This window comes from Dunckerocampus dactyliophorus, chromosome 13, assembly GCF_027744805.1.
Source record: "Dunckerocampus dactyliophorus isolate RoL2022-P2 chromosome 13, RoL_Ddac_1.1, whole genome shotgun sequence".
Lineage (NCBI taxonomy): Eukaryota > Metazoa > Chordata > Actinopteri > Syngnathiformes > Syngnathidae > Dunckerocampus > Dunckerocampus dactyliophorus.
This window is the reverse complement of record NC_072831.1, coordinates 26,247,153-26,260,055: the sequence shown is the minus strand read 5'-3', so window position 1 is coordinate 26,260,055 and position 12,903 is coordinate 26,247,153. Positions and strand designations below refer to the sequence as shown.

The 12,903-nt window shown below is 44.3% G+C and overlaps 1 protein-coding gene across 1 annotated transcript; it reads right to left on the bottom strand.

Moving 5' to 3' along the window:
• Positions 1-275: 275 nt before the first annotated feature.
• bmp4 (bone morphogenetic protein 4) lies at positions 276-9,229 on the bottom strand. Its single transcript, XM_054797550.1, has 4 exons — positions 8,898-9,229; positions 5,203-5,325; positions 4,475-4,839; positions 276-1,739 (listed from the first exon to the last, which is right to left on the bottom strand). Exons 3-4 carry the CDS (start codon positions 4,830-4,832, stop codon positions 892-894), a joined length of 1,206 nt encoding a protein of 401 aa, XP_054653525.1. The 5' UTR covers positions 4,833-4,839; positions 5,203-5,325; positions 8,898-9,229; the 3' UTR covers positions 276-891.
• Positions 9,230-12,903: the final 3,674 nt, after the last annotated feature.

Here is a 12,903-nt window from a genome sequence, read left to right as displayed (position 1 = left end):
CCCCCGACGTGGGGAACGTTGGGGGGAACAATGGGCTCGCCCTCACCCCCAGCCGGGCGGCAATTGGATTAGCGAGTGTCCGAGCGCATGTTAGCCTAATTGACATTAAAGTGAAATGCGAGAACAATGGGTGCCTAACTAAAGGCCGACTACTGTCTCTGAAATGGAATTAAACATCCTTAGCAGCGACGGCCATTGACAAGAACGCTGTTCTTGTGAGATGTGAATCACTGAAACGCTGCAAAGAAATCCTTTTTAAAAAAAACATTCTTTTATTTGGGGAAAGGAATGGCACTATGTCTTCTCTTTTCGGTGTACATGTGCATGCTTGGAATGAAAACAAAAAATCTACAGCACCCTTCAACACTATTTTTTGCATACCTTACATGAAATGATTAGCTTTCTGGGGGGGTTGTTTAAATTAATCACTTTAATATCAAAGCAGAGAGGTTAAATAAGGTCAACTGTACATTGCCGATGATCTCAAACCGAACAAATTCACACAGTGCTCTAATTGATGAGAATTCACTTCTGTTCTTCTAGTGTGACAGCAATAAATATTACCAGTAAATAAACTTTGTCGGGTCTTAAGATGACTTTTTTTGTACTATTTTATCAATAAAAACGTATACAATCTAATGTACATTATGACAAGTTGTACAGCTTTTTTCATGTTTAAAATAAGGACTCGATTTATTTTCAATATGTAGATATAAATATATATATTTTGTCAAAATATATGATCATATTGTCAAAGAAACCAAAAAAAAAGTGAGACAAAAATACACCTCAACATAAAAGTTATAAATAAGGGTCCAAGTGAACTTTTTTGGGGGGGAGTAAAGACCTTCTGCTGCTTTTTTTGATGTTTAAGTCCAAGTCGTGGTTGGCTTAGCGGCAGCCGCAGCCCTCCACCACCATTTCCTGGTAGTTCTTTAGGACCACCTTGTCGTGTTCGTCCAGGTAGAGCATGGAAATGGCGCTGAGCTCCGTGGGCACGCAGCACGCCTTGGGAATGTTGTTGTTGACGGAGTTCACCAGTGTCTGGACAATGGCGTGGTTGGTTGAGTTCAGGTGATCGGCCAGGGGGAAGGGGCATTCCCCGTGGCAGTAATAGGCCTGGTAACCAGGGGGCGCCACTATCCAGTCATTCCACCCCACGTCACTGAAGTCGACGTAGAGCGCGTGACGCCGGCAGTTGCGGTTGCGCTTGCGGCCCCGCTGCTTGGGGCTGCGCTTGGCCCGCTTGGTCAATGGGTGGCCCTTCCCGTCGTGGCCGAAGGTCACCAAGAGGGGGCGTATCTGCTCCCAGTCCTCGCCGGGCTCTTGGTGGAGCGAGCGGCTGATGCGGACGTGTTTGCCATGGTGGTGGGGCGTCTTGTTGAGGTGGAGAACTTCCACCACCAACCCGTGATTGGGGAGGCGCTCGCGAGTCCAACGCAGCACGGCAGGGCTGACGTCAAAGCTCTCCCATTGCGACATGTTGTGGCGCACCAGTCGCGTGTCCAGGAGTTGCGTGATGAGCTGGCCGGGCCGCGGGGCCTTCAGCACCTCGTACACATTTATCCGGTGAAGGCCGTCGGAGAGGATGTTGCTGCCCGCCTCGTCGATCTGATGCCGGTAGAGCCGCAGTTCAGCGGAGGAGAGCAGCTCATCCTCGGGAATGCTGCTGACGTTGAAGAGGAAACGGAGGGGCGTGGCCTCACCGTCGTCCATCTCGTGGACTTTTTCCATGTGCTCTGAAGGCCAACAAAAGAAGACATTATTAGAAATCATCTAATATCGGTAGGTCAACTTTAAACCCAACTGTACTCCTTGTTGGGGTCGCTAGTCCAAACACGGCGAGTCTATTTCAACAAACAGACATACGCAAAAGATAGCCTTTTCTAAAACGTTTAAGAAAGAGCGCAGAACACGTCGTAAGTTAATCTTTTTGGTCCTTCTGTAGGTAGCGGTAACGCACATTACAACAGCTGAAGAAGCAATATCGGCCGAGAGTGTTCACGATGACACATTTAAAAAATCCTTTACCTGCCGTCCGGATAGTTTCCGTAAAATCAGTTTGATAAAGGCATAACCTCCGACCTCTTTTGTGCTTGTTGGAACTTAAAATGATTTCTCATGAAGGCACTGAATTAACATTTCCAAAATGCGTAATACCTGATGAGAGGCCTTCTGAAAATTGTCCCAGTTGCCTCAAATTTCTTATGTAGCGCCAGTCTCAGTTCTACCCTGTGACCCCTTGTTTTAGCCCTTAGCCTTTGGTTTTGCGCGTTCACGTCTGGCAAGAGGTGTTCGAATTCTTCATCAGGTAAGTTGAAGTGCTAAGGGCCACGCAGCCTCTGAAACAAAATGGTGGTTAAACCCTGTTTTAGTTCCTCAAGGTGCAATCTACCCCTTAAGACTCGTCACTGGACTTCAAACTAACTGTTTCTACCTTTTTCTGGACCAAAAGCGGCAGGTACGTTTTGATAAGTAGTATTTTTAAGAATACCACCACAGGGGCAAGACAAGGTCCAAAACGTGCGAAGATATACTCCGTTTACGAAGTAGCATCCGTCCAAGTGGACTCAGTGCCTTTCCCCGAGCTCTTTGCTGCAACACGCATCACGAGGAGGGTGGTGATTAACGTACCACAGCTACAGTATAAACACAGTGGAGGCTCCCTGTTCCACGCTCGCTCCGCAGATTTCTGGCAAGATCACCATTGTTGGAGTGGAGGGGGGGGGAGAAGGAGAGGAATGTTGTGTCTACTATTTTCCTGCTCAATCCACCCCTGTTATTTCACACCCAGACACTAATCTTGCCCAGGTGGTTCTCATTATTAAAACCCTGCTGTGCTTCTGATTAGCGCCGCAGTTTGTTCGCTTAAGATATTTGTCGTTTCCATCGCGAGCGGTAGAAGGCGGCGGAGGTGGAACGAATGAAAAACTTCAAAATATCGAGTGAATCGGAGAGCTGAAAGGCAGCACTCCCACTCGAAAGAGCTCAAAGGATATTATTAACATAGCTTAGCCTTCAAAAAAAAAAGACGGAAGGGTAAATTATTGTCCGGGGAAGTAGACTTCCACACACATTGCATCACACGTACAGCTTCTTCCTGACTACCATTGCGACAATAGAAGTTGATTTCAAGTCTAGGTCATTTATAATTTGCTTTCTATGAAGGGATCAGAGCACGCCTCCTGTGAAGTACACAGAAAAGGAACAGTAAGTACATCTGGCCAGTTCCATATACTTGGCTTACACTGACGTAAGCAAAATTGGCACCCTTAGAGCAACCTATTATTATTTTTTGTACACATATTTTAGTTGGTACTCAAGCGTAAATATGTCATTCCTATCCGTATCTCGTTATTTTCTTTGTATCTCAAAATCCGCACGTATGACTTGAATTGTTTGGATGCAAAGACACAAATCATACAAACTGTAGTATATTTCATCACTGTCCAATGAAAATCATGCATCTCCACTTCTTTTATCGGTAAAACAGCAAGAGTGACTTGCATGTGTTTCTTGGATGTGAAGAAAATGTATTGGGAGATGTGAAGATACGATAATGAGTCAAATGGTCTCATCGGTGTCCACTGGAAAACAATGTTTTTGCGACTTTCTGAAAAAGTAGATGAAAAAATAGCAAAATTTGTCACACAATATGAGTTTTCTGGGGGGGTTTTTGTATTAGGAGACAAAAAGAATTAAAAATGGAGGTCACGCGTTGAGTTAACTTGATAAACGACAGCAAACAATGCTTTGATGTGTGTGTCCCGTGCTGGTTCTGTAGGCATTTAAAGATTCCCAAGTCCATGGCACTCGTTTCCCCTCGAACTTGATCCTTTCACCCTTTACCCGTTAAAGGGTTTCCGAACTTTACCTCCAGCGGATCAGTCGGCCGCAAGTTTTTCCAACATTAATCAGAGCTGCCGCCTCGGTCGCCACAACGACGTCCTGTCCCCTGCGTCGCACCCGGCCCCTGTGAGACTGTTTTTTCCATCCCTCCAGAGAGCTCCAACGTCTGCTCCCAGCACCCACATTGTTTGCCGTTTAGGCATCTTTATTTAGAATGCGGCAGAGTAGCAGTAAAGATAATTGCACGTTGAGGAAGGTCCTTTTCGAAAGAGAGACCATCTGCACATAAACCGGACTGTGTGAGAGGCAGTCCAGGTTTTTTACTTTTTTCGAGCTGCTCGCGGCAGGGTGTGGTTAGAAGTCAGTAATATGAAGGTATGCTTCTCCTTAAGCTGCTAACCAAACACTTTAGTCGAACGAGGCTCTTGAGAGTTTTTCTAGCAGATTTTCACAGCTCATCAGGCAGCCTTTGGTGACCACATCCTTAAAAATCTTTGGTTATAGTAATGTGGGTGGAGCTGTCTTCTAATCTTGTTTCAAGAGATGTTTTAATACTTTGCAGACCTCGCCAACCCCGATGAAATCACAACTTCCCACCACACGTCACATTTTTTTCCCTCCTTACCCTCATGGTGGAAGCCCCTCACGGTGTTGGCTCGGCTGGCCGACCTCTCCGGGTACTCAAAAGTGATATCGGCAGCGCCCGTCTCCTCTGCCTCCCCAGACTGCAGCCGATAGAGGTCAAGCAGGTAGCGAGGCACGGCGGCCGAGCGGCTGGGCCTCGGCCGCCTTTTGAGGCCGAACATGTGCAGCAGGGTGGCCTCGAAGTCCCGCAGCAGTTCATGACTCTGAGCGTCCGAACGACCCTGCAGGCCCGGCACTTTCTTTTTCCCTTCTTCAGGTATTAGACTAGCATGGTTGCTCTCTCCCAGCAGGACTTGGCATATGAAAAGGACCATCAGCATTCGATTACCAGGAATCATGATGTCTCTGACGGGAGCAGCAGATGGCGCAGGTTACGACAACAGCAGAAAGCGACATTCGTGCCTGGATTTCATAACCACCTGCCATTAATTGATTTTAATAATGAAATCTGGCTTGTTTACAGTAAACAAGAACCTCTTTAGATCATTTATATTCGCCCTTTGGTGAAATACTTCAAAGGTAAGACTGAATTTCACCCTTCCCTCCACTTTCGTTGGCCAAATAAAGGGCCAACCAAAAGGTCATGGTCAGTTGTAAGTTGCTAAGGAGCTTAGATTTAACAGAACAAAGTGACTAAGCACCTCCTGTTTATACCAAAAAGCAATTTGCATCCCCATAAATCAAAAAAGGCACAAGACACATACTCACCGACAGAAAATAAAGCATGGGAAAACAGTCCATGTTTGTTGGGAGCGGGCGGCGGACACGTTCTTCCAGGAAATGTTAGGTGGTGTTGGGTGGCTGCAAGAGAACGTAGGAGTGAGCCTGTTCCTGGAAGAAACACACACAAAGAACGTATAAACTTAATTACCGAGTTAAGTACGCTGGAGGATTGCAGCGACTGTACACATTTTTGGGAGAAGAAAATAAGAGCGGCATCAGATTAGAACTGCTGCTCGCGGGACAAGCTAGCTTTTATTCTGGCAACGTGAAAAAGCAAACTGACTGGTTTTGAAAAGCATCAACAGCGTCTGAACACTGCAAATGGTTGTTAGTGAAAATGAGTGTTCAGAATGTGCAACAACGGTGGAACCTCGCGCTTCTTACCGCATTACACGCATTACGTACGTCAATGGTGCTGAAAGTGATAGTTGTGTTTGAATAGCAATCGGTTTCTTTACTAAATGCTACTGCCCTCTAGCGGCCTGGCCTGCATGTTGCTTTCATTCAGGGATCGGACAATTTCATTTATGTGTGAAACGTTTGAAAAGTACAAAAAATAAACGTTTCCATTCTTGCTTGGCCGTTCAAGTTAGACATTTGCCAAACCAACAGCTAATAATCAAAAATGTGTCAAAAAACAACTATTGTTCCACCAGAAGTCCCATCCGGAGCAATCAACCTGATTAGGTCTTTCAGACAAGTTACTGAATTCCCGCTTCCACCGAGCAGTAACATTCGTTTCCCTTAGACATGGAACTTTTTGAGTTTTCATCATCAAAATCTGTCAGTGGTATCGTACCTCTTTTTTGTCACCCTTTCATTGGGGTACGAACATTGTAGTCCATTGATTAGTTCTGTTGTGATTATTATGTCCTTTTGCGATAGCTCACTACCTTTGCAGCTTACTGGGGAAAAAAACAAGACTGTGCTACGTGATTCCAAATCGAGCTGGACTAAAACGCACCTCTTGTTCTAAATGTGCCTGAAGTAGATCCTTCCAAGAAGTAATCACCCATGCTTTCTACTCTTTGACAGTACTATTAGTTTCGATGTAAAATGTGAATCTCCAGAAAACGACTTCAATCAAAGGATGACACATCCAAGCAGAGGCCTCTCTCCAAAAGAAACACTGCAAAAAATAAAAAATATCTGCTTCGACTTAACGGCATTAATAGTCTTGTCAAGTGAAGCAACATGTGTGAAACTCCATGCCATGAAAACTGCATAGTAAGGTTTTTTTGATTTATGATGTACGCTTTTTGAACCGGCTGGCACAGTGGGAGAAAAGCAGTGGTATGTGTGTGCACGGCGCTGGCTGGCTGGGTGGGGGTGGGGGGTGTATTTTGAATTGCACACAGTGTTGAATCACGACCGTAAAAGTGTTTTCAGCTCAGAGTGTGGCGCTGGTGTTTTGGTCATCGTTTGGACGCATGCGCCGTAGATCACATTTGTCATTTTTTCAATTGTTTTAAAAGCGATGCACCAATTTGCATGTCTGACGATCTCTTGTTGAGATTGACTCAGTGGTGCCTCTGCTGGTTACAGCCAAGCATTGCACTTCCTTTTGGCTCCGTTGCTTCAATTGGCAATTAATCAACAATTCAACTCTCCACAGTTCTTAGCCACCAATTAATCGCTCGCACCGCTTCACATGTACTCTAGGATATTTTCCCCTTATTAGACTTTGACCTCAGATTGACCTCTGCTGTCTCGGTCATGACACTAGATTTAGCGTGTGCGTATACACACACACACACACACACACACACACACACACACACACACACACACGTACGCACATTCAGGCAATCGGCAGCCATTGCATGTTCGTGAGAACCGTTGCAGAGTGATGAGAGAGAGAGAGGACAGTTCAGAACATGATCAGCTCTATTACCCATGGGGTGGGAGGTGTGTGTGTGTGTGTGTGTGTGTGTGTTGGGGGGAGAGGAGTAGTTGTAACGTATGTGTGTGTGTGCGTGTGCATCAGTGACAACAAACGTTCTTTGTACAACGAGAGGGCCTCTCCCATGATTACAGGGATTCATAGCACTACGAAACACTGACCTACACTAAACATCTCGCAACTGTAACCAGCCGCTTTAAACAAAGCTACGGGCCAAAAAAGCAAGACGACGATGATGGAACACGGACTCATTTGGGCTGAAGGGGATAAAACCAAAAAACAACAATGATTATGGCTTTGTTTTGACACCACATCCCACTTATTTATCCCCTTCTGAATACGTCAGCCTGGTTTCAGAACACATTACCAAACAAGCAGATAGAGATTTTGCAACAACAAACAGCCTGCAATTAGCTCCAACCAGCTCTAAGCTAGAGATAATGTGTTTCTTGAAGAATTTGACTATTACCAAGGGTGGGGGGTTGCCACGGGAACAGACCGATCCCCCGACCCTCCTTGATTTTTATCGTTTTCGGATGTCCCAAAGTAGTTTACAGTCAACGGCTGCAAACTAGTCTGATGTCGCTTTGTATTTATATCAATAGCAGGCACCACAATAGGCCTGGGGTGTGCAAAGTGTGGCCCGGGGCCTATCCGTGGTTAATTATCGTGGCATGTTCTAAAAAATAAAATTGACTGGAAAGAAAAAGCAATATGATCACACTAATATGGAACTATCTGCATTGTGCCTTTAAATATACAGCATTCAACTGTTTGACTGATGTTAAACTGCTTTTAGGTGAAGACTATCAAAGTAACCCCCCCTGCTTTCTTTCATTTTTTTTTTGTCTCCAGTGGAGAAAGTTTGGACACGTCAGCAATAGGATAACAATTACTGTAAATGAGGTAACTTTTATTCATTTACGACATTAAAGTAGTATATTTCTTTACCTTTGGGATATCAGCAGCAGAGCAAGAACAGCGCAAGAAAAAGCCAGATTTTTTCCAAATTAATTTAGTTCATAGAAAATAGTATTTGCGGCATTTAAATCAATGAAACAAATATAGTTTGTTAGAATTGATTTGCTTAGGTGGCTACTAGTTCACAAACGCATTACAATAAAAGAAATGCACATAAAAGAAGGCAATAATTCTCAAAATAAATCGTAATGAATCAAGAAAATTGTTGCATTTCAATTCAAATGAAAAAATAACACGTAAATAAATAATATAATATAGTAAAACTGCATGTATTATTTCGAATGTACTGTATGTACAGTACGGATCATGTGTTTCATTCAATTAATGAAAGGAAATTAGTGTAACTAATGCAAACATTTGAGCCACGTTGGTGTTATTGCAACTTGATTTACACGTCAGCTTGCTTGCTCGTGTGCGTGTGTGCGTGCGTGTGTATGCGTGTGTGTGCAAGGCAGCCTTTGTCCTGCACAATTGAGACATTTTACACAAAAACATCAACACGACGTGACATAACAGTTAACGAATTCGCGGTCTCCGTTTCCAATCTTAGCTCCTCGCACAGTTGCACCAGATGTTGCACAACAGCAGGAAAAACGCGCAAAAGTCCAAAACAAGAGTTGAACAATGAGGAATTATGAGGAATTGGGGCGACGCTATGCGTAAAAAATGCACTTTGTTGTCGTGACGCACCACAAACGGATGTTTCTAAATCGATCGCGCACACTCACGCACACACACTTCTAATTCAACAGGTTGGCTTCGTGAACGCCTCACCGAGGACACTTCAGGGACTCACCATCAGTAGAGGTCCAGGTCCAAATCGAGTAAGATTGAGGTGAGAGGCAGTCCAGTCCTGGAACAATTATTATTATTATTATTATTATTTGGAAAAAAAACGCCTTAATGAGCCTTAAAGTAGAAGTCTCGCGTCTTTGGGGCCCATTAATCCCTTAAAAAGATGTCTCCGGACCGGGCCGAGCTGCCTCCAACGTGGATCAACCGGTACCGCTCCTCGGTTTAGAGGGGGGAATGGATGGATGGATGGATGAAAGGAGGGAGTGAGGAGAGGAAGGGAGTAAGGGAGGGAGGTAGCGTGGGGCCAGCCAGGCGTTGCGCAGAGGAGGAGGGACGTGTCCAAAATGATCCAGCATCCGAGACTCCGCGCACTTTTTATGTGTCCGCCCAATTTCAGCCTCCCTGCCCTCCCCTCTCTTCCCCCTTTACCTCCCCACAGTGGCCCCCACCTCCTCCCTCATCCGTCTCAAACACCTTGGATAACCCCCCCTCCGCCATGCGAGGCTTCTTACGCGCACTATTTTCTTGCTTCCATGAGTTCGAAGTCCAATGCTACAATGGCAGTGAAGCTACTTTTGAATGTTATAAACTAGTTTATATGCTAAAAAATACATGCGGAAATGCGTCATTTGAACAGAATGATGAAAAAAGACACAAGTGAAATTATAAGTTAAAGTTAATGTACACTTGTTTTTTATTTTGATTTGATTGATTTATTTAGACAGAACAGCTTTGCAGTATAACAGGTGAACCTGCTGTGTCCTCCCTGTTCTAGTTGTATTGCTGTGTCAGTTCTGAAGCCACCGAACAGTAAGTGGCTCAAGAGTGGCCAAAGAGAAGCTCATGATGACAAGGATTGCAACGGTCCGTTCCCTGGGATTGGAGTAAAAATGGGGGAGCCTGGGGAGGCACAGGGAGAAGAGAGATGCAGTAACACATCGTGAGAACGTCAACTTCATCGCCTGCTTGTGTAGTGCTGAACAGGCCGGATAAACATTGGATGCAGGGATTGAAGAGGTCCATTATGTGGAACATGGTTGGAGAACCTGGGGATGGACAAGGGGTGAAAAGAAAGCAGCAAACTGCTAGCATCAACTTCAACACCTGATTGTCCAATCTGGGATCTGGTTGGATCACCTCGGGGTGGACAGGGAGACGGAAAAGGGTGAAACATACAGACGAGAGCTGCAACAATTAATGGATGATTAATCGATTATCCAATTAATCGACAACTATTTTGGTATTGGATTAATCAAGATTAACTGAATTAAAGAGAACTGGGGAAGTTTAATACGAACAATCTCATCGCAGATTTGAAGGACCACATGTCGTTGGTGACTAATGCTAACGGTGACTAATGGTTTAAACGCTTCATTGAGCACGTCAGGCCTCGCTACATTAACCACATACCAAATGCATCAAGAAGTGAATGGGCCCGTTTTTCTCATACCTACTCTCTGTTTGAGTAATATCACTTGATCAAGCCTTTTCTGACATTCCATGCCACTAAACAAGTAAAAAGATCTGTGCTGATGTCAGATCGATATCGGCATTGGCCGATATTCAAGGCTGCAATATGGGAATTGGAGCGGAAGTGAAAGAAGTGAAACCGTTTATGTTTGGTTCATGTTGATTTGGTCCGCCAAGGGCCTCACCGATTACTCGATTCATCAAAACAAGCTTCAGATGAACTGACAAAAAAAACAATTGTTAGTGCAGTAAAATAAAGACGTAGTGACAACTATAGCAATAGCGCTGTCGCCTGTTACGCTTGACAAATTAGCATGCATGCTGCTATTGTAACGCAGCATAACTTTCTTGAAAACCATAATAAAAACAGCAGCATGCATATACAGCAGATACGTTTCATATTGCATCTGTAGTATTAGGGACTGTCACAAACTTGCATTCAAAGATTCTATTTTTAAGTCATTTATAATATATGTATTGCAACCGCATACTGTACAGTACTTGTACGTTCAAATGAAAAATACAATTTTTTTGTGTCAGGTGATCATTTCATCTTTGGCATCCATCCATTTAATATTCTGTCTACCCAGCTGTCTGTCAATCTGTCTTGCCACTCACCTGTCCATCTGTCCATCAACCAATCTGTCCACTGGTCCGTCTGGCTCCATCCAGCTGCCCGTCTAACAATCTGTCTGTCTCTCCGTTGTTCATCCATCCATTCAGCGATCTGTCAATCCATCTGTCTGTTCCTCCGTCCATTCATCCAACCTTTTGTCCATCGACTAATCTCTTCACCTGTCTGTATGCTTGTCCGTCCATGTATCTGTCCATCCCACAATCTGTCCATTCTTCCATCCATCCATTCATTCATTCATTAAAGAAGTTGTCCATCCAACCCTCCATCTAGCTGTTGGTCTGTCCATCCGTTCGTCCATATAGCCATCCATCCACCCACACACCCAATCACATGTCCATCTGACAATCTGTCCATCCATCATCTACTTGACTTTGTCCATACATCTACCCATTTCAACAATCAAGCAAATCTTAACATATAATAATTCATGCATCTGCAAGTCTTTGTCCATCGATCAGTCCATCTACTTTACTCAGTCTAAGTCCACCCACTTCACCTACAGTAGCCATCTGTCCATCTGTGAGTCCATGCATTCACATTTTAACCCCCATCGAGCCCATCTATCATCTGTCCATTCATCCTTTTTATCCATCAAATAATCTGTCCAGACCAGTCCAGGGTGTACCCCGCCTGTCGGCCGAAGTCAGCTGGGATAGGCTCCAGCATGCCCCCCGACCCTAACGAGGAGAAGCGGCATAGAAAATGGATGGATGGATAACCTGTCCAGTCATTCCTTTTGTAATTGCATCCTTGTAGTGTTTGCGGAGGTTTCCCTCATGAAAAATCAAAAGTCTTCATGCATGTTCCACACCAGTCCTTAAAATGAACAACCAGACATTGCTTAAAAAGAGTGCTTTAAAATAAATTCCAAGCAAAATTGTGCCAGAGTATCACAACAGAAGGATGATGTGTGTGAAAGTCTGAGATTATTTACAGCTGTTGGCTCCACTTGTTGACTCTGAATAAGCACTGCTGAGTAGGACCATGTTGACTGAGCAGCCATTAGGCTTGGAAGCACTCGAGATACAAATGATATGAATAATGATGGATAATGACGATATCTGGCCTGCTTCGATCTAATTAGTCATTTTGGCCATCATTTCACATCTTCCTCACCTCCACAGCCTGGCTTTCGGTCACATTTAGCTTTGTTCTCCTGTTTTGAGCCCCAGGGCTAAATCCCCATGTTAAAAGTTATAGAAAAGCTGCACGGTATGTGTGTGTACACTTATCTCTGCATGTGTGGCTTCAGGGATGTTCTTTTGTGACTCAGGCCACCTCACTTTAGAGCACATACCTTCTGCATGATGCTCCACTTGTCTCATTTTTACGTAGTTACTGAAACCATTTGGGCTTTTTTTTTTTTTTAAACTCCCTTTGATGGCCACTTTATTTTTTGTCAAAGCCCGCCTCCTTCCATGCGGGGTCCACACCTCGTTTTTCACTTTCAAGTCGCGATGACGAATGAAGCAAAGGCCGAAAACATACTCCGTTCCCTTGTTTTGTCTTCTGTCTCCCTGCACTATTTCATATTTGGAATAGAAATTAAAAACAGATGCAATTTTGAATGAAATAATAAAATGTGCTCTGGCGGATGTCAGAAATGAGAGCGCGTTATAAATGTTTTCAAAGCAGTGTTATGACTGAAAGGGAGGTGATTTAACACATCGCTGACATGTACGAGCAAACACAATCAAATCTTGTTGTCGTAACACAAAACAGCTCTGCGACGTTGCGGGAAAGCGCGGGATAAATCAGATGTGACGTCAGCCGTGATGTGGCTAAATAGAAGACAACCATCAAGGCGGCCTTCACAGCAGCAGATGTCAAAGTTCCGATAAGACTGGCAAACAGAAAATAAAATCACACACAACTGACAAAGCCGTTTGTTATGAACATG